Genomic DNA, 26401 nt, shown 5'->3' with positions numbered 1-26401 from the left:
CTCCCCGGAACGGGAAATTTATAATGTACTCCTATTTCGAGAACAAATTCAAACTTTCTGGAGTTGAAAAATATAACCAACAAAAAGGTTCTCTTGAAGAGCGCTGGATACCGAATTCTTAATGTGAATACAATGAAAAAGCATTTGTAATTGGACAAAAATTGATGTCTCAATCTGTTTCAAAAAAATTTATTTTTCTTAAGCCCAATGGAGTGTTGATGAAACTGGAAAATGATAGAATAACAAGATGAACGAAAAGTATACAGCAACTCAATTATGAAATTCTTCTTTCAATCATGCTCTGAACAGTATTTCGTCAATTGTCAAATAATATGCGGTTACATCTTAACTAAAATATGCTTGCTGGAACTTACCAAAAAGCCCAACAGAGCTGCGCTGTTTAGAAAAGTACTTCAAGGCTATGTTTTCCTTGCCGGCTAAGAAACCCAACTTTGGACGGGATGGTTTTCCTGTACAAATTGGTCACATTCTGAAATATAAATGGTAGGTTTTCAATTTCTGTTGAAAAAAATTCTGAAGAACTTTTCCAGAAAGCGGTCATCTCACAGAATTGATCAGAAACAAAGGATTCTCTATAACAATTTTTGCAGAGTAGTGCTCTTTCAGTAAGAATCCTATAAAGAAAGTGTTGGCTCCAGAGCTGTATTTTTATATAATACAAATTTATTGACTTCACTTTGATCCAATTTTTAGCAGCACGCGGTTGAATCGCTAATCCAATAAAAAGAACATTGAAAAAATTTTGAGAAGTACAATACAACGCCTGATAAAGTAATGCTTATTATATTTTTATATATATAAATATATATATATATATATATATATATATATTGCACATCTTTTATGCTCAAAAAAATCTGCTCTTTGCTGCCAACTTCAGGTGAAATTATTCTGACCTGTAAAAAGCCGCTAATTAATTTTTCAAATTCTTAGAAAAAACGAGAGAGTTTTCTGTTTCATTTTCACGAGAACTCATTTAAAGCTCAATTATTTTCATGTTTCAAGACACTGATTAACCAGTTGTGAGAAAATAGTTATTTGATAATATTCCAATTGAATCACTCATTTTGAACGTTTTACCCAAAAAATTATTGTTTTATAGCAGCTTGAGCAAAACTAATAGTCTTGCACAATTCTGGCATCAAAAGAGTTAACGTGCAGTAATCTAGCAGAAAATGGTTCCCAGATAGAAGTCTGGCATCATATGAGCATCTGGCAGAATGAGCAATCAGCTTCCGATGGCATGTTTTTTTGCTTTTTGGCCCGCCTAGTACTCAAAATTTGATCTTTTTATTGCAATTACATGACATATATGACAATAATTAGAGGCTTTTTGTTCAGCTCCTTTATACGACTCTTTTTTAAATACAGCTTTGATCTTATTTTTTTCATAATTAGAGTCTTATTTGATCTTATTTTAAACACCTTTTTCGCACAGTCAGCGATGTAGTAAAAACATAAAAATCATCAGATTTGACAAAAAAAACATTCGCGAGTTTTGTGCGGATACTTAGAACTAGTTCTGCCATATCTTGAATGAGATTTAAAAGAAGCGGGGACTCTATTTTCTTTCAGACTCTGGGACTGAAACATAAATTAATATACCCTTGTTTGCTTTTCGTTGTTTCCAAAATCACTGTCGCCATTCATCAATGTGAAGCTTTCTAAGAACAAATGATTTTGAATTTCATTTTGAATGGAAAGTTGACAAAAACTAAAATAATATAATTTTGACAAATAGTTAAAACCCAAAAAAATTTTAAAAAACTTAAAACTGGGAACAATGTTATAAAGCTAACAATGATCCATGAGTTGGGAACAATGGTTAAAACTAATGTTCACTTATCTATTCTTTTTCACAAAATAGGAACAAACTCATAAAGATTCGCAAATGTCGCTGGATTGTTGAGACTTTACGTCCAAAAAAGGCATTTTTTTGAAAGCATCATTAGCAGCATGAAACTGTTTTTAAATTTGATCATCCCAGGCTCAACAGGGTTAACCAGATAAAAACTTCAAATTATTTAACCCAATAAAAACTTCAGGTCCAGCTTTTTCATCATGCCTTCAAAAATAGGTAAACATTAATTTTGGCTTGAAGCTTGACCCAAATTATTGGTGCTGGCCCTTTGGCTTGACGCACGTTTTTGCTGCTCGGCTTTAGCTTGGCCCAATATGTAAGCTTGTCTTTAACTCATGACGAACCCAAAAACTCAACGTCCACATTGAAGTCGGAGTTTCAGTGTTCTCGAATGTTTCTCTTGATAAAGAAACCTTGCTATCATTTGACAAACTAAGATATAATTGCTTCAATTTGGGGCTTATGGGCAATAGGTGCTAGCCCATCTCACTGTTGAAATACATGCACTTCATTCATAGTGATGGCACTAATCTAATAGAGCTTCCGTTGTTTTTCTGAATATAATCCAAACTTATCATTTCATTTTTTGTATAAAAAAAAACAGAGAAAATGAGAGAAAATGAAAGACAAATCATTGACAAAAGCAAACACAATTAATTTCAATCGAAAAATTGAATGAGTATAAGTATAGATAGCTAATAATACTCGTAGATCGAAAAATTTAGTTCGTTCGATCCGGCAACCATGATGAACCTTATTTTGATTAACGTAGTTACAAAAGAGAAATTTGAAGAAAAAACTACCAAATTTTGGTATAAAGGTATAAATAAAACTGGTGATAAATTAATTGGCTATCCTCGTAAAATCGTTTCTTCTCGCCAATTTACATTAAAAGCATAATCAAAACAGTTACTGGACTTAAAACTTTCAAGTTTTATATGATTTGTGCTGAATACATGCCTATACATTTTCAAAATATAATAATACATTATTTTAGAGATCTTTTACTTTAAACAGTAGCAACTAATTTGTATTGACAATACAAACAAAAAAACTGCTTTGAGTTTAGGTTATGAGGAAAAAAGAACAACGCTCCGAAAATTTTTTAAAAACTGGAAATTTAAATGCGGAATAATTTTAAATTCAAATGATCAAAAATTATAGTTTTTGCCGATAAAAGGTCTATTTCCAACCATTGTGCTGTCTGACTTTGAAAGTAAAGTAAATTATGCTGACCAAAACCAGACTGACTTGAGCTTAATGAGTGAAAAAGCATAATAAGTTCATGAAAAGCATATTGTTTAGAAGCACTTCTTTGTTTCTCGTCATTGCAAAATCAAATGCCCAAACTACCTTTATAAACGCACTCTTTTTTTTATAAATTTTTGTTTTTTTTTCAACAAAAAAGTAACAAAAAAGTAGCACATACAGACATCAATAAGTGCGCTTCAAACTTTCGCCCTTTCTAGACGAGAGGAAACGAAGTAAAAGTGCAAATTGGAAGAATATTAAGAGCCGACAAAAACCACGAAAAACCGAGAGCTTCGCTGGTTATTCCTAAGTCTTCAAGCAATTTCGTCCTATAATTCTAGTGAATTTGAGACCTCTGGCGATCGTCAAATAAAGCATCTGTGCACATGCATGGCACGCATCTTACAAAACTTTGTACATTTTTCAGGTAGAACCAAGAATTACCAATGAGAGAGGGTGTGCCTTCTCAGGTAAATAGTAGCCACAAAACAGGTGCTTTAAACAAGTTTCACGTGGACCAATGTTGTAATAAAGAACAAAAATCTCGAAGTAATTGTCGATAATAGAAGCTGACAAAATTTTTTCTTCGAGAAATAGGGATTCAGAAACAATAAAAAAAGTGACTCAAATAAACTTTTGCAAGATTTGCAGCATCTAAATCTTCAGTTTATGACAACGTTTCTGCATTGATGAAGGGTGATGCGCAGCTTCATACTATCCCACCTTTTCAAGGCGAGATGGAACAAATTAAAAATTGGTAGAATTTTATGAGGTGACAAAAAGCGTTCTCTTGAGAGTTCTCTTGTTGATCAAATTACATGGAACCCGTCTCAATACCAAACAAATTATGCAAATTTAAAAAATGAGCCATGCACCATTAGAATCTGACAACGTTTGCGAATCTTGTATGGCGACCAAAAACAGTTGTAAAAACACAGAATTTTAAGAATTATTGAGCTGATTATCTTCAAAGGTCATCTAAGCACCTGGGAAGAAAAAGGTGTAAATTTTGCACAACTGGAACGCTAATTTGAAGAGCGCAATCTTTACTTTGAATATTTGAAAGGGCATAATAACTAGGTATCATTCAAAATAAACGAACACAATCAATCTTACTTAATATTTTCGTTTAGTCAACTACTAATACTCACATATCCAGAACTTATTTCACATAGATAAAAAGATACAAACCAAACATAGATAAAAAGATAAAAACCAGACAATCATTAAAAAACACTAAACGTGTGAGCAATTCTTAAAACTAACTGCGACGCTCAAAAATTAACTGGCTATTGCAATAAAATCGCATTTTCAGTTCTTTTCTAACAAAATTCAGTTTCTGGAATGAAAAATTTCATGAAACTTCTTTTTTGCGCTGACTACATATGGTCGCCAAAAAAATTTTATCACGTTGATTTAGATGGAGCTTTTATTTAAACAGGATTAAATAACTTTTAGTAGCACTACACAAAAATTGTATCTTAAAATTAAGTGACGAGAATAAGAAACAATGCTGAAAACTAGGGAAAAGATTACTTTGAAAGTTCTTTTTAGCTTATGAAAATTATAAACAAATTATATTGTTTCGTCAAAATGGATATTTTGTCAAATTACCAACCAATTTTGTGATTCACACATAAAAAGTTGTGCATGCAAAAATTGATTGACGCAGTCTCAAGAAAATGTTAAAAAAATGTGGCAGAGCTCATAAAAATCAGATTGTTTAGCAGCAGGACGTTTCTTTCTCATCATCTTAAAACAACCGATTTTTTTTCGTAAATTGTTTTTTCGTTTTTCCGACTACAAGGATAAAATTTTCAGATATTTTGCTTTGCTGATGACAGTAGTGGGAAAAAGGTGCTATTCCGCCACTTCCTAACCGGAAGATGACTAAATACCACCTTTTTCCCACTACTCTATATATCTACTACTTGCTTATACCCCCAATTTATTCACTACTATATATTAGCTTGTTTTATCCACTACTACAAATTACCTTTATATTCACTCAAAACCTATCATTTCTTGTCTCACTTGGTGCAAACCACTAGTGTCGAGTTAAGCTGGTAATTAATCGTTATCAGACGGATAGTTTGGGTTCTATCCCCACTGACTCCAGTGGACGTCCCCAGATACTAGTATAAAACTAGTGAGACCGTGTAACAAGCACGTAAAATAAACTTGCGAAAAATGATGTAACCACTTCGTGGATAACCTGATTAAAAAAACCAGCTTAACTCTATAATTTTTAAATTTTTTCTAATATTTTGCGAATCACTCTTTAAGAGTGAACCGCTCTTATTCGGGGTGATCCCCCAGTAGAAAGATCGCTCTTTTTTGCTCTTAAAGAGTGATTCCCTCTTTTTTTGATATTTTTTTTATTTTTTTATACTTTTATTTCAAATTATCTATACTCTTCAATAAATTTATATTTTCTTTTACTTGTTATATATTTAACCCATTATTAATAAGAAATGATACAAAATTATAATATTTACACGAAAAACTTTCCTCAGTTTGCCTAATAACTGAAGGACTTACAGTCTTGCTTTGCCAACTAAGATTAATTGTTTTCTCAGTTAAATTTCTACTAAATCCCTTAGGTATATCTACATCTGGATGTTGTTTCTTTACATGAGCCCGTATCCCATCATATCTCTTAACAGAAGCACAATATGGATAATTAACTTTAGCTGAAATACAACTTCTACATGTATACTTACTCTCATCAAAATCAGTTAGTGGTTTTATATAATTACATTTATTACAACTTCTAATTAAGACTTCTGGGCTAAGGTTAAGGTTAAGGTTAGGGTTAGGGTTAAGGTTAGGGTTAGGGTTAGGTTTGGGGATAAAGTTTGGGTTGGGAATGGGGTTAGGGTTAAGGTTAGGGTTAGGGTTAGGGTTAGGGTCTGAGTTAGAGTTAGAGTCATAGATAGAACTAGAACCAGAATCAGAACTAGAACTAGAGCTAGAACTAGAACCAGAACTAGAACTAGAACCAGATTCATTTTTTAAAAAACAAACCCATGGAGAAAAAGTATTAGCACAAATACCACTTATTATAATATTACCACACATACATTTATCAGTTTTATCTTTATGACATGATTCATAATGATATATTAAAACAGCAATGTTTCCATATTTATAGTTACACTCTAAACATTTATAATAGGGTTAACTTTAATATTTACCTAATCATTTCGCGGATAGGACTTTGTTCGTCAGTGGAACGGCTTCGCAGATGTTTCACCATCGGTGTAACCGCTTCGCGGATAATATTTAGCCATGATTTCAATTAAGTCTTTAGTATTATCTTTAGATGTCATACACTCTGCTAAATATTTATTTGCTAACGTATTGAGTGTATTGGTTTTACATCTCTTATATAAAATCAATTCAAGGTCTAATTCTTTTTTATCTCTAACACAATTTATAAACTCTTCTCTAAATTCTTCATTATTTCCATTTATTCTGGTTAAAAACTTTCCTCCCTTTCTATTCAAAATTCCCATCTCCTCATTTATATTTTTTTCTTGTAGTTTTTCTAAAGGTGTAACAAGTTTACGTGCCCCATTAACTAAACTATTTTCTAGATCTGTATAATCTTTTCCCAGATCTGTATAATCACTTTGTGTATTATCAAAGCTACTTCGCGGATAATTATCCAACTCTTCTCCATATCCAACGTTAACCAAAGTGTTAGCTCTATTCAACAAATTGCTTGCACTCATTGCCACGGCTCCAACAGTTTTTATTATTGAATCAGGATAAATATAACTAGTTATAACTAAACCCCAACCTATAATTCCACCAATATTTGATAATTGTTTTAAACCTTTTGCTTTAACCATCTCCGTTGTTAAAACATCATTCTGAAATTTAATATTATTTAAAGTAAGAAGTCTATTAAATTAAAACTGCCAATTATCATGATTAATGGTTTTTCTATCTGTTGCATTTATCATGAGTTGTTTCATATATGCTATAAGTTTATTTATATCTTCTCATTCTAATTCATCTTTTAAACTAAGAGCTTTTAAATCAAGAAAACCAACTCTTGAATCATATATCATTGTTCTATTACTATTAATAATAATAAAAGTATTTTCCATCTTATTATATTTAATCATACCATAACGAAGTTCATCTGTCATTCCATCTGTACGATTATAATGGTTACTATATAACTCACTAATTATTTTACTAAAGTCACGTTCACATTTATATATCTCATTAAAGTCTTTAAATAGATCAGGTCCATTAAAAGTTGCTAAATAAATAGTATCACAACTCATTCTTGCTGTATTAATTATTTGAGCTTGTTTATGACACATTACAATCATTTGAATATTATAATGTCTACCTTCAGTAAAATAATAAGCTATATCCTTATTTAACCTATAACCCATATCATCAAGTACTATTACACAATTTTGGAAATTATGCATAATATTTTTTGTGATCATATTTATATCATATTTATTAAACCCAGTAAAAAACTTATTAGACTCGGGATCTATCCAGTCTCTGTCATCTTTACACACTATAACTATATTTTTAGCTTGGTCTTGGTTTTGGTCTTGGTTTTGGTTTTGGTTTTGGTCTTGGTTTTGGTTTTGATCAAAGAAACTGCTTCGCAGATCTTGGTTTTGGACTGAGTATAATTTAAAGTATTGTCTGGTAAAATATGTTTTGCCCGTACCAGTTCCGCCATAAACGATAGTATGTAATGCTGACTTTTCATATTCAAATCTAACTAGACTCCTATTCATAAATCCACCAAAGCCTTCTTCTAGTTTTGTATATTTACTTGGTATTGAATCATATATTATATAACAAATTCCAATTATAATAATAAGAAAAAAAAGTATACCGCCTTTATCCATTTTTATATATAAAATTTATATATAAAAATGCTTATCCTAACCTTTGAGGAATTCAATAATAAATTTAATATTGATAATACGGCTATGAGCGAAATCAGAATAAAAGGTATAGGTAAAGATATAAGTATAAAACCAATTGAAATAGTAATGAGAGATGAGACTCCATATAATATTAATAAACCTAACTTCAACATTAGTGTCGATCTGCATTCAACTGAAGGTACACATTGGGTTTTAGTTATAAGAAGAGAAGGTGGTCCAACATATTACTTTGATAGTTTTGGTGTTGAGACCCCTCAATTTTTTTTAGAAGAATATGTTGATCTAGGCTCTAATGAAAGAACACAACTATATGATGAATCTTATTGTGGGGCTTATTGATTATACATGATCTATCTTATTGATAGAGGATTTAGAACTAAAAGTGCTTTAAATATTCTCATTAATCAAGTTAAATGTCCTGAAATATATAATGAGTGTTTTTGTTTAGGTTGTAATGTTGTTGATAATGTTAATGTTAATGATAATGTTATTCATAATGATTATGTTAATGATAATAATCTACGAAGAAGCTTTGCTAATAATGATAATGTTAATTATAATGATAATGCTAATGATAATGCTAATGATAATGCCAATGATAATGTTAATGATAAAGATAATGATAATGATAAAGATCTACGAAGTAGCTTTACTAATAATGATAATGATAATGATAATGATAATGATAATGATAATGTTAATGATAATGATAATGTTAATGATAATGATAATAATAATAATAATGATAATGATATTGATAATGATAATGATAATTATAAAGATAATTTTTTATATCAGGGAACCTGCTTGGCAGATCTATTTGATGAAAAACACGGTGAAACATGGCAAGCCAAGCCCCATCAAAGGGGTAAACCTAACAACAAAGAATGTCCTACTAACACTATCTCTTTAAAAACGTAAATGAAAATCTACAATAATGGCTAAATGATGATGATATAATTACTGAAGCTGAATTCCCAGATTTTCTTAGATGTATAATATCTAGTACTAGTGAATGTGGTAAGACATTCTTATTAAAAAACTAATTCCAGCTATTATATATTTTGATAAGCTATACATCATTGGACCTACTGGTGATCAATACAATGGATTAGAAAGGTATAATCGACGAAGTCGCAACTCTGTTGACGATAAAACGATTATAGAATTTATTAAAGATATAAAAGATTTACCATCTCCTGATAAACTACCCAAATATTTAAAGAAACTAATGATATTCGATTATGTTAGAGCCAAATAACCAGTTAATAATGAATACTTTTGTAGAGGTAGACATAATAATTGCAATATGATATATCTTAATCAAAACCTGTTCTCTCTGGATAGGCAGAGTGTTAGAGAGAACTGTAATCTATTTATTTTATTTGAACAGAGAGGTAAAGTCCTAGTATCTATATATCAAGATTTCTTTAATAATGTTGAACTTAGTTATAATGATTTTGCCAATATATGTAATAAGGTATGGAAAGAGCCTTATAATTATATTGTATTTGATATAATTCAAAATAAAAATATAAATGGCAAATTAAGAATTAATTGGGATCGGAGAGTATTGTAGTTTAGTTTAAGTTTATATCAATATCTAGAGTTAGATCTATAATTTAGACTAGATCAACGAAGTTGCTGGTTACACCAGATCTGCGAAGCAGCTTCACTGATGGGTCTTCGACCAGCTGTGTTAACACAGATGTAAAGTAAAACTTAATACATCACCATTAAAGTCTATAGGTCTTCCATGCTCATCTTTAATATGAAATTCTATATATTCTATTCTATCTTTAGTTACATTTTGATACAAGATATTAGTTGGTATAATATTTATCAATTAACTTGGTGGTTCTGTTAGAGTAAAAGTATATAGTATGTCTGTCTTATTCCCATTATCTTTAACACCAGATATCACATTACAATGAATGTTAATAGAACTTAAACCCATAATATCAACAATTTTCTGAGATGTTTATTTACCTTTTTTATAAACTATTTTTCTAAATCCTAGTAATGGGGCTATTGATTTTTATATGTCAAAGTTAATTGCACCTTGTTTTATTTCCATTAAATTTTAATTAAAAATTTTAGAATTATAAATTTTAAATTAATCAGGTTCTCTTATAACATTACCATTAGTTTTTTCTTTTATTAATTCTGCTATTTCAAATAATTCATATGCACCTGGTATAACAGCTAAAATACGGGTATCTGTCCATTTTTGGGAACCAGGGCAGTAGGCCCCTTCACCTTGGGTATCATATAAGAACTGATTGTTCCTCCTATTCACATTAAACAACGAATTATAAACAGATAATCTAATTAAACCTAATTTTGACGATTTAAGTATAGGTCCGCTAAAGTTAAGTTTTTCTGTTGGCTTTATCATTCTAAAGTTAAGTGTATGTTCTTCTTTAGTTTTAGTTAGCGTTTCATGTATCTTTTGTAGTTCATATAGAATTAAGTTATCGGACGTTTTTTGTTTTACAAAAATGGATTTTAATTTGGACACAACTTATGGTTTTAATAATGATATACTCAAAAGTAAGATTATAAAATATAAACCTAATAATCTAGCAACAATGAATACAATCAATACTAATATTAATATCCTACTCAATAGAGAAGAGAATCATTTAAATTTGCGTGATTCATTTCTGGAGATAGAGTTTGTTGTATCAGATGATGCTGGTGGTGTATTTGCGAATGATGCTAATATCAGATTAGTTAATTATGGCATGAGGGCATTGTTTAGTTCAGTTAAGCTTGAAACTAGTGGTGGTAGGACTATTGAATATATAGATCATTGTCATCCTAATCTATTGATGTATAAGTTATTAACCAGTACTGTTGATGAATATGAGAGTGGTTTTGTTAGAAATCAAGTCAATAGAGATAGTCAACTTAAAGGTGACCATATTGCTGCACAACGAGGTCATTTGTATATGATGATTAGGATGAGTGATCTATTTGGTTTCGTAAATGATTTAGAAAAGATTATATATGGTTAAGGATTTAAACTAATATTAAAAAGAAATAATAATGATAGAGCTCTATTTAGAGTTAATGCTAATCCTGGAGCAGTTGCTAATGAGGGTAATATACAAATTAGAGATATATCATGGTGTGTGCCTAAGATTGATCCTAGTAATGATAATAGATTTATTGTGCAAAAGGGTTTAAGTAAAAAGAATAATGTAGACTTTAGTTATTATGAAAGAAAGACATTTTATAAGAATGTACCCATTGCTAATAACTTCTTTTTTGATCTAGGTATGGAAAGTGGCATGGAAAGACCACAATTTATAATAGTTGGTTTTGAAAATAAAAACGTTAATGAACAAACTCATGATGCAAGTACATTTGATATAATGAATGTTACTGAATGTTACAGTAAGATTGGTAGTGAGTTTTATCCCGAGGATAGAATGAATTATAATTATGGTACTAATAATTATAAGGAGGCTTCTAAAGAGATTGTTAGCTTTAATAAAGATTATAATGGGCTACCACATAATATAAAACCATATGTAAATCATAGAACATTCAAAAATAATTATAGAATATATGTATTTGATACTAGATATCAAAGTGGTCATATAGGTCCACAACCAATACAACTTAGTTTTAAATTTAGTGCTGCAGTTGCAGATGTTATATGTCATGCATTAGTATTAACTAGAAAGGTTATTAGTGTTAATAGTGATGGTAATAACATGGTTGATATAGTATCGTAGAGACTAATAGCCGAAGGCTTATTGTATCATAATTATAATTATAACTATAGCCCTAGTCATTATAACTACTTCTTACTTGTCTTAACAAAACCTTTAGCATAAATAATATGTAGTTTCTTTTTATTCTCTAGAGCTAAGCCTCCAGCTTCAAGCTTCATCTTAGCCTTGGGCCTAACCTTGGGCCTAACCTTGGGCTTACACTTAGGCTTAGATTTAATAACAACAAAAGGATTATACTTTTTAACTTCCATCATTTTTTATATATAGAAATGAGTCTTTTAAATAAGTTCAAAACTAATTCATATTGTGTTGGAGGTAGACACTATAGTGGTACTAATAATATAAGTGGAGCTATTACTTCAAAAGGTACTAAAACGTTAAGAGGATCCTGCATTGAATGTAGAAGGAACAAAACAAAAACAGTATCTGATGCAACAATAGAAGCAGAGGGATTGAAAGATTTCTTTAAAAGTGTTGGTAAAGCTACGGTTAACTTTGGAAAGAAAGTTGCTAATAATCCTGTAAGAGCATTAGAAATAGCAAGTAAAATAGGAATTGTTGTAATGTTTTAGTTGTAACTTTATCAAAGTCACCCTTTTTTAGTTCAGTTATGTTTCTATCAAAATGTCTTTTTTATTAGAAGAGGATAATAAATTATTGTCACAATACTCTTTATTAACAACATCTTATTCATCTATCGGGGGATGTACATTTGTAATTTTATTGGTATCCTTCAAATCAATATTATCATTATCTTCTAGGAATAACCCACGAGCATTACTTAATGTTATGTTTTTTGTTGATGTTGAGGTTGATTTATGTTCAGCTTGATTGAATCTATTTCTTGTCATCTTTGTTTTTGTTTAAAGAAAGATTTATATCTAATGATTCTAAAACTTTATTATTAGATTCAAAGTCAAACTCGGATTTTAACAATTCCTGTTCATAATACTTACCTTCTATTATCTCTCCATTAATATCTTCTATCTTCTAAGTTATTTGGTGGTTGTGTTTTTAAAATCTCATTAACTTTAAACAATTCTCTATTCCAATTAGAAGTGTAACCTTTAGAGAAGATATTACGTTTATCTGCATTTCTAACATAATCACCAACTTTAAGTTTAGGTTTAATATTCCTATAAATGAATGAGTATTTAACCTTATCGGGATTATTAGAAGCATCAACAGGTGTCATATTAATTGTTGAATGAATGTTATTGTTATATGTTACAACAGCATCATTTAGTATATTTACCCAATTACTATCATCATTGATGAACATTGGTTTACTAATTATGTGTAATAATGTTCTATTAAATCTCTCTATGAAAATAGCCTTTAAATCGCTATTTGTAGAATATAGTTTTGCTTCATATTCTTTAGGTAAAGATTTAAATGTTTTAATCTAAAACTCTATACCTCTATCTACCCATAACTTTTCTGGTTTTCGAATTTCAGAGCCACCCTGTGGATGTTCACTTAATACTATTTCAAAACCATTAGTTATAGATAAACCAGATTTATTCTTTAAAGGAATAGCCCAGGCATAGTTTGTGAATATATCTATAACAGTTAATATAAACTAACAATTATTATTGTATTTAGTTAGAGATGACTTATCAATTAAATCAGCTGACCATGTTTCATCTTTAAATAATGGTATTATTCTTTCTCTTCTAAACTCTCTTAATTGAGGACTGAATACTTCTTTAGCTAGTAATTGTTGTTGTTGTTGTTGTTGTTTTTCTATCATTACTTATTTACCATAGTTAAAAACAAAATTATCTAGTTGGTCTTGATTAATAATATTCATAGGTAATAGTTGCTTAGATACATCTAGCATTTCATCATATAATCCATCATGACCAGCTTTTGTTTCTAGTATTATTAATTCTAGTCTTTCTATTAAACTATTTGGATCTGCGGACAGACTCCGTCTCTGGTTATCCGACAAACTTTGTTCGTGGCAAGCCAAGCAGTTTCCCTGATCGGGAGTGTTATTTAATCCTCTACCATATACATCATCTTTACCCCTATTATACGTTTTATTGCTCTATATCTAGCACTTTTCATATCCCCTTTTCCTAAATCATATCCAATATCAAATAAAAACTTTTTAATTTTGTTTTCATCTTCCTCGAATTCACCATATTCTATATTTGGGTTAGTAAGAAAGTTTATAAACTAATCTGAAAATTCATATATATTTATATATATATATATATATATATATATATATATATTATCATTAACTATAAATGCATTTTCTTGGTAAATTAGTTTAACACAGTTCATTTCAAATTCACCAATATCTAAATTTCCGAACTTTAACTTTAATTGAGGGTTAGATTGAACTGACGTTAAAATAATAATTTGAGCTGTGTCTTTATCTACTAAAAGTCCTGGTTTGTCTCGAGTTTCCTCTACAGCTTTGCCATTGGACTTCATTAAAGCTTCATTAAACTGGGAACCAGCTTGCTGGATCATCTTATTCTGTTTATCTAACTCTTGATTTTGTCAATCTATTGCCCTTAATGTTTGTTCACTTAATGCTAGATTGTGTTCACTGTTCTTATTTAAAGTTTTAGTTAAAGGATCAAATAACTCTTCTGTTTTACAATAATATTCTTGTTTTAATTTATCTTCTAATCTATTCTTTCTGTTTGGTTTTTCTAGATTATTTAATTCTATAAGTGTTTCTAGTTTAGTCATTTCTTATATATAAAAAAATAATATTATATTAAGTAGGTAGGTTATTATATAATCTAATAGCAGTTTCAATAAATTTTCTATCTTCCTTAATTGTTAATTCTTTAATATTATTTATCAGCGGAGCTGGTTCCCAGATTAGTGCTTCTAATGATTCTTTACTTATATCTAACCCTAATTTTATTAATAGCTCTAAAGTAGTATTATTAATCAGGGAAGGACCTTCGGCCTTGGTTCCCCAACCTGCTTGGCTTGCCACGGACGAAATCCGTTCGCAGATTTTATTTACTAGATCTCTTTTGAATAGATACATGTTCTCATCTAGGGGATAACTTTTTATATTATTTACATAAAATCTTTTATCATCAAAATTACTTAAACTTCTTTTACTTATCTTAATTGTGGCCATACAACTTCCTACTTTTTGAAACCTGCTTTCCTCTAGTATCCTTTCCTTATTATCTATTAGAGCACTATAATATTCTTCGTGCTTTCCATTACTTTCTTTCTTTATGCCTTTCTCTTTAGCCCCATAGTTCTTTATACTATATGTTTTGGGTTTTAATACCACGAATTCTTCTATAACCTTACTACCTAATTCGTGTTAAAGTTTGCCCGGTATCTTATTATTAGTTTTTATTGGTTTATCTAGATTACTCAGATCCATGTGCTCATTGTTTACATTGCCCTCGCTAAAGCTTAACACGGAGCTATCCGTGTCCATGTAGTGTAACATTAGATGTTTAAGCGAGGGATTTAATACATTATAAAAGAATTTATACATATTAAGCTTACTGAGCTCTAGTACTGTAGATCCAAAATAAATCGGCTCATCATATTGTATTTCCTTTTTATAGAATTCTATTAGAGTATAGTTTTCATATCTAATTACATCTCTACATGTTGGTTTACTAACAGCTTTATGTATTTCATAATCATCGGTTAGAATCTTAGCTTCTAGATACTTTAATGGATTCTCACAACTTTTACCAAACAATGAGTTATTCATTAACTTAAATATATCTTTCTCAGGCTCAGTTTTAGTTTCTGCTCTCATTTTAGTATTAAGTTCAATGTAGTCCCTAATTATATAATCTTGTTTAAATTTAACTGTTCTATGGACTTTAGTAACCTTTATACCCATCTTAACAACAAACTTTAACATCCGATAGTGTATTGGGTATTCATATTTATTATTCTGATCTAATATTAGTTTCTTGCTTTTTGATGAAGTTGGTGGTCTTTGTTTGTATCCCAGTTCATTATTCTCTACTTCTCTTCCATGGGGTAGTAGTTGGAAGTTGCTAATTCTCTCTTTACATTCATTAGTATATTCTAAATCACAGATAATCCAATAGCCATAATCACTATCATCTGAAGTATTTAATACTCCATCTAGAGTTGTATTGGAGTACTCAAAATCTTTATATGGTAGCTTTTGCATAAGTGCATAACCGTATAAGTTATTTCCATCTTGGCATCGATGTACCAGATGGATCTTTGATCATGCTTTGCCATAGACCTTCGGTCATGGGACTTCGTCCATGCTTCGCCATGCTCTGCCATCTGCAAAGCAGGTTCCCTGGTTGACCTTTGACTCTGACTCTGACTCTGACTTCTAGTATACCTATCACCCATAACACCACATATACCACCTCTCATTGCACTAATGAAGTCTTTTAGTATTTGCTCATTTTGTCTAATTCAACTTTGCTTAGCTTTAGGAAACAATCGAAGCTGTAGCTTGGTAGACTAATATAATGTAGAGGATTGAGTTTATATGTATTCATGTTTTACTTAACAAATAGATTGCAGCAATGTCCTAATATGAATATATCATTTTCCATATATTCTAATGTTAATTCTTTACCTGTTTTATTACTATTAGAATTATTAAAATCATCTACTTCAGTTTGAGTTGGTAACTTAGTTTTTAGTGATGATCTAAAGTCTTGAATTGATAGATTACCTAGTTTATTATTATAGCTATTCTCATCCTTAAAATATTCATAAGGATATAAGGTTTTTTTTTTATGTTGTAGACCTTTGCTATTTTATCAAGAGACATTGTCCAGAAACTGTAACTATCTATAAATTTTAATATGCCTACTCTAAACATTCTAGCTTTGCCATTAGTACTAGGCAAGATATCAATTCTTCTCTTGCCATTATTCTGTATAAATATCTCATTAAATAATAGATTGAAGTCATAGCCTCTTCCATTATGAAATATTACTGGAATGAAGTTTCGATTTTTATATTTTAAATTACAAATATTACATGCTGGGCCTCTATATCTACCTGTTTGGTGACAGTGATCTCTAACTTTATTAACACAGTTTTTATTACAAATGTGACATATATCATTAGCTTCATGATACAATTTATCTTTTTCTGTGAATAGCATTGCTTTGTTTATCTTAATACTATGTGTTGTTTCTATTTCTAATAAATTTCTAACATAATCTTTGATGCAGTCTGGACCAAAGTTTGATCTGCGAAGCAGGTTCCCTGATCTGTTATATACTTCATCTTTGCTATGCCAACTATAGCCAATAGCAATAGGTACATGTTCAGATATCTTATATGTATTGCTACCAATCTTTTCATCTATTCCTTTCATGTAACATTCAATATCACTAAATATAACATTGTTCACTTCTTGTTGTTTATATTGATTCTTGAATTTAATTTGTTTTAACTTATGACAAACAATCTTTGGTTTGATTTGGACACAGCATTCATGGGTTTCATATATATATATATATATATATATATATATATATATATATATATATATATATATATATATGTTGAGAACTAAACTAATACGTACAATTATCACAAAACCAGAACTTGGCATGTTTGGTGTTAGGTCTTTCTAGTAATACTTTACATTTTTAATTAGGGCACAGTGTTCTTCCCAGACTAGGATCCTAACACTTTGTCTATCTTTTACAAAATTAAAACATTTCTCTATGCGTTCAACTTTGGCTATGTTACTATCTTGAGCAGGTCTGTGGCGAAGCACAGCCGTAGGCCTGTAAAACCAAATATTGATTATATATTTTTTTTGAACTTTTGTTATAGTATCATATGCAGTTTCATTATATTCGCAGTCATCGACTAGATTATTAATAAACTTATTTTCTCTAGTTGCATGTTCAGTTAGGGGATGCAATGCAGCTATAATACATAATCGTAGACAGTTAAATTTATTACTTCTAAAATTTAAAATCGCTTTTGTTTTATCTCTTAGACCTGGTGGCAGTTCAGTATAAGATCCTAATGAAGGTTTAGTTCTTTCTAAATTTATTTGCATGTCTGTTATTCCAATAAATGCATAATCGTAGCCGTAACCCTCATACGTTTCTCTAATATGATCAAGCCATTGGTTTAGATTCAGTCGATGACCTTTATCGATATATTCATCGTTTCTAAAGTTTATATTAGTAGTCGTTTCTTCTTCTGAGTCTCTCTTCCTATAGAAGCAATTGGCAGTAACTTTATATTTATATGATTTAAAAGGTTTAAACTTGTCTAATATGTAATCTACTGGTTCATTAATATCCTTGATAAAACTACCATTAGATTTAGTAATAAATAACTGCCTTTGATTAAAGCTTGATTTAATATTGTAATTATTAGCAAAGCTACTTCGTAGATCCTTTAAGACAACGTTTTCTCTCCAGTGTTTATTCATGTGAGTTTGTAGACCTATCTAATTTTTAAACTTATCGCCACAAACCCAGCATGGTTCAGTTTTAGTTTCAGTTTCAATTTCAGTTTTAATAATATCCTTAGTTTTAATAATATCCTTAGTTTTGGTCTTAGTTTTAATAATATAATCATCTTCATCCTAATTATACACCTTCTCCAAGATTTCTTCTTCAGACTCAAACATTTTCTCCAATAGTTCCTTATGTTTGAGATCGTATGATTGACGCCTGTATAAACCCTTCGTTGGTTCAAAGGATAGATTACAGACATCGCAGAAAATTATGACACTAGTATTAGTTGGTTGAGACATGATGTAATTATTTAGGGAAATAATCAAAAAATAGTTTTTCGAAAAATGAAAATGAAATGCAATAAGTGTATAAATAAACCTTGGAAAGAATGTTGTAATAATTGTAAAGAATTAGAATATTCTTGTTAAGTATGTAAAAATATGGTTAAAGTGAAAGATTATATAGAACATTTGGGATATCATTTTTCTGATCCTGATCAACATCTAGCATGTAGTTTGTGTAATGTTTATAAAAATATATCTTTATATAGATTTAGAAATAGGAAATGTAGACTATGTATTTATCTTCATAGATATAGATATGGTCATACTAGAAATCAACTCAGAGAGCATGTTTATAAGTATAATAATCAAGAAGCTAATTCTTCTTCTTTAAATTTAACTGTCATGTAGTTTTTGGGTTTTATTGATATTTTAGATTTAGACCTTTTTTCTTATTTAATACCAGATTTAGAATAAATAGAGATTTAGAAAATCACTCTTAGAATAATTCATAAAATAATGACTGATTTTGATTGATTTTTTTATTTTGATTGATTTTTTGATTGAATATAGAGCTAATATATAGTAGTGAATAAAATGGGGGGTATAAACAAGTAGTAGATATGTAGAGTAGAGGGGAAAAGGTGGTATTTAGTCATCCTCCGATTAGGAAGTGGCGGAATAGCACCTTTTTCCCAATACTGATGGCCTTGGAGTTGAACCACGCAGCAGAAGGTTAATTACATCTTGCAATTGCAAATTCTTTGATCAAGATATGTTTTCATGACGACAACTCAGACAACAAGCGGTTTTTTTTCGTATTCAACAACATGATCTTGCAAAAGGAGAACGCTATGGAAGCGTCGACAGTCATTAAATGTAACCTTCAATTTATCAAACTGTTTAAAACGTGACGAAACTAAATGAGATTGCAACTTGACAATGAATGTTAAAAAATGACAGAAATCACAGAAGAGACTTACGCTGCCATACACAGGTCATCAAAGATTTGTTTTCTACCATTCCAGCGAATTTGGGACTTCTGCTGCTGGTCAAACCAATTTAAATGAAACAGGTCGTGTGGAAAAAAAACAAATGATGCATCGCTGGTCTTGTTTGGCCCGCATCACACAACAAGTTAGAGTTTTTCAGGTAAAAGAAAAGGTTTTCAAAATGTCATGGTGAGCTTTAAATATACAGCAGCTACAAATCAGCTGCTTTAGAAAACCTTCACTTGATTGAGCGATATATCAAGCAAAAACAAAATATCTTAGTAATTGTTAACAAAAAAATGATAGACTGTCTCTTCAAGAAATAAGAGAATCACTTATCTTTAAATAGTAATCGCACGACTATCTTTCAGGAGTCAACTAACTAGCTGAAGGGATAAAAGGGGATAAACTTTGCTCAACTCGATCGCTAAAATGGAGAAAGTCATCTTTATTTTGGATAATTGGAAGACTATTGTGAAAGTTGTTATAATGCCATAATGAAATGTTTATTTTCAAAAAAGATAACTGTCGATGCAGAACATGGGAAGTCGGAAAATCATAAAAAGCTCTAAAATTATTGGCAAAAAATAAAATTATTATTGCCGCTCTTAATTTAATTGACTATGCCGCTCTTAATTTAATTGACTATTCCGTAGTCAGATCATTTCATACAAATTTGAATTTCTAGAATTTTGTCAATTTATCAACCACTGTTGTGACTTTTGGGAAACACAAAGGAAGTTATGCTAGCAAAACTTGATTGATTCCGCCTTAAAAAACAATAAAAGATGTGACAAAACTTACAAAAAAACAGATTATTTATCAGCAGGAACTTTCCTTTTCATCATCTTAAGACCAAAAGCCCATGGTTCCATAAAAAGAAAGCTTCATTTTTTAAAGATTTTAATTAAAAAGATAATATTTTCAGATATTTTTCCGCTCTGATTGCCTTTGAGTTCGAGTTGAACCACGCAGCAGGAGATTAAATATCTCTGTAGATGTTTTCAGCAGAATATGTTTTGATGAGGACAACTCAGAAAACGAACGGTTTTGCTTCGCAATCAACAACATGCATTTCGTGAAAAACGCATGATACGGCGTCGTAGACAGCAATCGGAACGAACCTTCAAACTATCAAACAATTATCAATCGTAATGAAACTAAGCTAGATTGCACATTGCGGAGGAAGGTTCGGAGATGTCAAACACTACAAAAAATCAGAGAGTTGAACTGGCCACATCTAACAATTTTTAAAGATTTTTTCCCTTTTGTACTAGTGGATACCGACGTCTGGTGGTGGGCAAGCCACATTCTGGGACAAAAAAAAATCAGTGTACTTACTTGCCCTGCATCACGGAGAAGTTGAACATCTTCTAATTAAAGAAAAAGTATTATCATTTTAAATTGCTGAGCCAGGGAAAACAGTCTTTACACGCCCGGTGCTTTGAAAGAAGTACGCAAGGTCTGGGTTTTGTCAGGAACAAAAATGTTTGTGGCAATTGTTAACGCAGGATTTTAAAGAATTTTCCTCTTCGAGAAACCAAGGCTCTGTAACATCAAAAAAGATCTCAGTTAGATTTTTTGCAGGGTTTTTAGTAACTATGAGCTCCTTTTCTGACAACATCTTTAAGTTGTTAAGTGATGATCAGAAAGAGTGATCTGAATCAATCGATTTTTCCAAAAAATGCCCGTCTATCACTGAAAGTTGACGGACTTAATCAGAGGAAAGCTGATATTATTTAACGCGAATGATAAAGTAAAGAAAATTCTTGAAAATTTCTTCATCGGGAAGGAGAGAATCTTTTTTAGTCATTCTCGACAGATCATCAAAAAGTTTTTTAGTTTGCTTGGCCAAACTGCTCAGATAGAGACTATCGATGATGTGATAACTGATGTATGATTCGAGGAGTCTATATCTTATGCACTTACGTGGCTTTTTCAGATTGCAAGGAAAATCCTACAGCAACAGCATATATCGATCAAAAATAAACTGCATCCGCAACATTTTCGAGGTTTTGGAAAAAACAGAGGAGAACCTGAACAATATAGAAAGACAGTACCTATGAGCTTCGTTTGATATAAAGAGTGACAATTTATTGTTTCAGCGCTGCATGAAAGTTTCTTTTTTTGAATTTGCAAAGATAATTGAAACAAAACTGGCTCATTTTTTCTGTTTTCTGCTGCAACTTTAGTTTAGAATTCAACTTGATGAATGTTTTAACCCATGCTGGGACCCATAATTATTTTTTGTCTTCCTTAGTTAGTCATCTCGTTATGGAATCTTAGTTTGCCGCAAAATTATAATCAGTTGAAATCAGATATGATAAAGAGAAGAGATAGTCATTTCGACACATCCTGAAATTGCAACCCACACAATCTGGTTTTCAATGCTGCAGTAAAATTTTCATGATCAGCCTAGTCTTGTAGTTTAGTAGTCAATTTCAGTCCTCCCCCTCTTTGGGTGAGACAAATTAATGCAATTACTGATTTCATTTTCATTACATTTTGATTTGGATCCGAAACTCGCGTCTCGTTGGGTGCGTTTTTGCTCTTTGCTGTTTTGATATTTTGTTTTTGTGAGAATTGGAGCTGTTTTTCTAATTAATTTTTTCTGATGTAATGTTCAGAAAATAAGAATTAAATTCCTTAGTTACACGTCTTTTTATGGAATCTAAGTTATTCGGGTAATTCCTATCAGTTCAAGCCAAGAGTAGATCAAGTTGTCATTTGGACTCATCTTGGAATTGTAACCCATATAATCGGGTTTTCAATGTTGCAGTATAGTCTTCATGACCACCCTGATCTTGAAGTTTGTAGTTAAAGTCAGTCTCCCCGCTCATGGGGTGAGACAACAGGGTATTGAAATTATAGATTCAATTTTTACTGCATTGTTGATTAGTTTTGCTCTCCTCTCATTGGTTGAGACAAGGCAATGAAATTAATGATTGCATTTTCTTTACATTGTAAGTTTGGACCCGAAACCCGTCTCTTTGGGTGTGTTTCTATCAATTGGTGCTGTTTTGCCATTTTCAAAACTTCTCTTCTGGTGCCTGGAAATGAACTAAAAAATACTAAATTTTAAGTGGCGCGGAGAATTTTTTGATGGCTGCATTTGCGTTAATGTTTCCGCCCCTGCCTTTATAAATACTAGCGAGTTATTAGCAAAAATTGCAAAACGGTTTTTCTGTGAAGGTCACAAATACGGCTGTCTGCAATTATTTTCAAGCTGGCCTGTTTTTTTTTCAATATTTTCTCGTGTTTTATATCGACAAAAAACTGCTGTTATAATTTTTACTCTCTTTATTTTTCGAGAGCTCTACTGAACGCGCTCAATTTGGAACCGCTTTTTGCTGACATCATTTGGCGATTTGAAAGTAATGAGTAGGAATTTATTGCAAATTACATTCTGTCTGGTCAAATCCAAACAAAAACTTCACAGCCCGTCAAAAAGTTGTTTGACTTCCTTGTACAAAGCAGCAATAAATGGAGCATAACCAGCAAAACAAACAGTGGAGCTTAGAAAAACCGGGACAAAAACAACACATGTTCAGTTAGAAATTGTGTTATTATTTCAGTTTTTTTTTCAATTTACGAGTGAACAACGCGCGCTAAGAATTTACATACACATATCTGTCGTTTATTGTTCACTCACCATAGTAGTATCATACAACTTATTTATACCATAAAGTTATTTTTAAATACATTTGTACTTATTGTTTCAGATATATACTTTTGATATCGTTATTAATATGATACGCCTGACTTCCAAGCAAAAATTGGTCGCACTTTAGCAACAATATTGGGAAAAATTAACAAATTTTGTTCAAACTAGTCGCTTATTTATTTTTGTTTGTTTACTTTTTCTTTGTTCTAGTTTTGTTTCAAGTTTCTGCTTTTATTATTTTCCTAAAATAGTCTAATCTTTTTTGTTAGGCTTTTATCAGTAGTGATATTTCTTAGACAAAAACAAAAAACGTCAAAGTTAAAATTCAGAATTTTAACTCTTTGTTTTTGAAAATTACTTAACTGTTGCAATCAAAATTCTTGACATGGGTATTAAAAATTATGACTGATCAACGAAACGTGAGCCGGAAATCAACCCGAAGAAAATTACCCGAAGTTCCCCCCAAGGAAAGAGCGAACCCCTATTGGACGGATTTTTCAAACGACGAAGATATCAAACTATACGATGACCACCTTTTACGCCCAGTTTATCAAAATGGACCCTATAATTATCATCCAAATTATTACCAAAGACCTATTGATCGATTACACGGACCACAAAAAGCGCAATCAATGTACGAGCGGGATGAGAGGCGACAGCGATTGGCTAGTATTGTGACCAATCAGATCAATTCTGAGCAGTATCCAATGACGAGTGGTTACGTGAACAAATGGCTGAGGCATAATCATGAAGACGTGAACGAATTTCATTCAGATTGCAACGTTTGTGTGAATGAAAGACTAGAGGAGAGTTTGAGCAATGGAGTTAACAGGAACCTCGAACAAAATGGCACTGGTGAAATAAATGATTTAAAGTACAAAAATCCGCTGTTAGAGTCCAACATCAAGTGAGTAGCATTTTTTTGCGTCTGCCTCCCTTTTTGTTCCCTTATATGGTCATGAAATGCAGTTCAATTTCTTCACCACTATAGTAGTGGATAAAACAAGGGATTCAACCACCAGTAAAATTTGTCCCTTTCTCCTAACGCTAATCGCGCATGTCGAATCGGGCCAAATTTTACTGTTTGTTGAATCCCTTGTTTTATCCACTACTATATTCACCACTATAAATACATATTACACGCACAATTTTGTGTACAAAAATGTACATAGCAAGTATAATTTATGCATTTTATACACTAATATCCAAAAGTTCTCAAAGCTAGTTTTAAGCCTAATTTCATATCTAATATGCCAAACTATACTGAAATAAATCAGGTTAATCATCTCACAAAGTTTTTTTTTCAATAGAATCGGATGGACTGAAAATAACTCAAAATTGCTTAGAAATCGATAATAAGAAACAATTTTCTTTAAAAATTTTGACTTTACCCTTGGAGACGATTGATCTATGATGTTTAACTGAGTGATTCTATGTACCAGGGTGCATTTTTTTAATCCGAGTCTTGAGAGGTCTTGCTAGAAGGTTGACTCGCCTTTACCACGCTACGGCAGTATTGCTCGACCTTTCTTAATGGCAACTGTGGGGGAGGGTGCAACTACAGAATGCTTGAACACTTTTAATTTTAATTATTAAGCTGACTGAACTCTTAATAATCAGGTGAATATATTAATGTATTAACACTAAGGATATCAAAGTTAATATTAAAGAAATTTCTCAATAACCAATCACTTGTTTATCATTTATGAAAATTGTAGTTCTGTCACGCACCTAGATTGTAGCTGGCTATCCTTCTAAACTTCTGCCAAAAATATTGTTAGGAATTTTTTCCATTCTGAGTAGTAGTCTGTTGAGACTAAGATCCTTGTATAGCTTTCACATGATTGAGAGAAGTTGATATAACTCTGGACAGTAGAGTAGGAATATCATTTATCGTTCAGTAGTTTTTTCCAGGGAATATCCTTATTGTTTTCTTGATGATTTTGTTTCACTTTCCCCCATATGTATCCTCTGTCAGAAATTGTCAGTAGATATAAACGATTCAGTTTTCCCTCCGTGTTATTGACTGTGGTGAGATAAGACTCAAATTCACCAATATTGAATGAATTCCTGAGTTTATTGTGGAAAGATAAATATTCCGGCACATTCACTTCAAACTTGTCCAGTGTTTCCTGATGCTCGTAACTTAGTAGGTCCTTCTTGAACTTGGAGAGGAATAATGGAAGAGTTCTGTTTTAGTTCGTTTTTCGGTCTCACTTTCAATTTCGGCGGTGTTGTCGGGTATGCTTTTGTTCTCCTCACAAAATTTAATCATTTGAGTTGTTAAATTAGTCAACTCGTTTAGATTTTCTTCAGATAAAGAAGTGCATGATAAAGCTCCAGTTATTAAACTCTCGTCAAATGACGAAAATTGTTTAAAATTTTTCGCTAGTTTTTGTAGTGAAGTGAAACTCATGGAGAATTATTCTAGAACAATTTTTTTCTAGAATATTCTGACATGATTTTTAACTTAAAATTAGTTAACCTTTCCCAAGTAATCACCTGTTTGAAAGTAAAGTAATATTTAAATCCTTCTACTAAATTGAAATCTTTGTTTAATTTATTAAAAATTAAATAAAAATTCTAATAAATACTCACCATACTAGCTAATTTTTAAGGGCATCATATATTCGAAATTTTCACTTGTTTGATTTCATTCTGTTAGTGGTGGTGGCTTTCTTTGTCAATGGTGGCGGCCATTTTAGCATGACGTGCACTTTTCATTCGATCTGCAAAGCAGTTTCACTGATGTGTAATGCGATGTTAAACCAAGCTTGTTGACTTCTTGTACTATTAGTGGTTGCTAAATATGAAAGAAAGCGAACAAAAAGAGCACAGTCAAAAACACTGAGATCGGTGGAAACACATTGATTAGTGTTTTTCTGTGTCTTCTTGAATATTATACTTATAAACATGCTCTCTGAGTTGATTTCTAGTATGACCATATCTATATCTATGAAGATAAATACATAGTCTACATTTCCTATTTCTAAATCTATATAAAGATATATTTTTATAAACATTACACAAACTACATGTTAGATAGTGATCAGGATCAGAATAATGATCTCCCAAATGTTCTATATAATCTTTCACTTTAACCAAATTTTTTTCATACATAACAAGAATATTCTAATTCTTTACAATTATTACAACATTCTTTCCAAGGTTATTCATACACTTATCGCATTTCATTTTCATTTTTCCAAAA

General features: G+C 31.0%; 1 protein-coding gene across 1 annotated transcript in view; it reads left to right on the top strand.

The window, feature by feature from the left end:
• Positions 1-23247: 23247 nt before the first annotated feature.
• The window catches only part of LOC142346240 (anoctamin-7-like), a 70027-nt gene continuing 66873 nt past the window's right edge, over positions 23248-26401 (top strand). Inside the window, exon 1 of the mRNA XM_075398755.1 lies at positions 23248-24097. Within this exon, the coding sequence (XP_075254870.1) occupies positions 23592-24097 (506 nt within the window). The 5' untranslated portion in view covers positions 23248-23591. The remainder of the gene's footprint in view (positions 24098-26401) is intronic.

This window comes from Convolutriloba macropyga, chromosome 9, assembly GCF_964194025.1.
Source record: "Convolutriloba macropyga chromosome 9, txConMacr16.3, whole genome shotgun sequence".
NCBI classification, from domain to species: Eukaryota; Metazoa; Xenacoelomorpha; order Acoela; family Convolutidae; genus Convolutriloba; species Convolutriloba macropyga.
The sequence above is the reverse complement of the archived record's forward strand: the minus strand, read 5'-3'. Positions and strand labels throughout refer to the sequence as shown.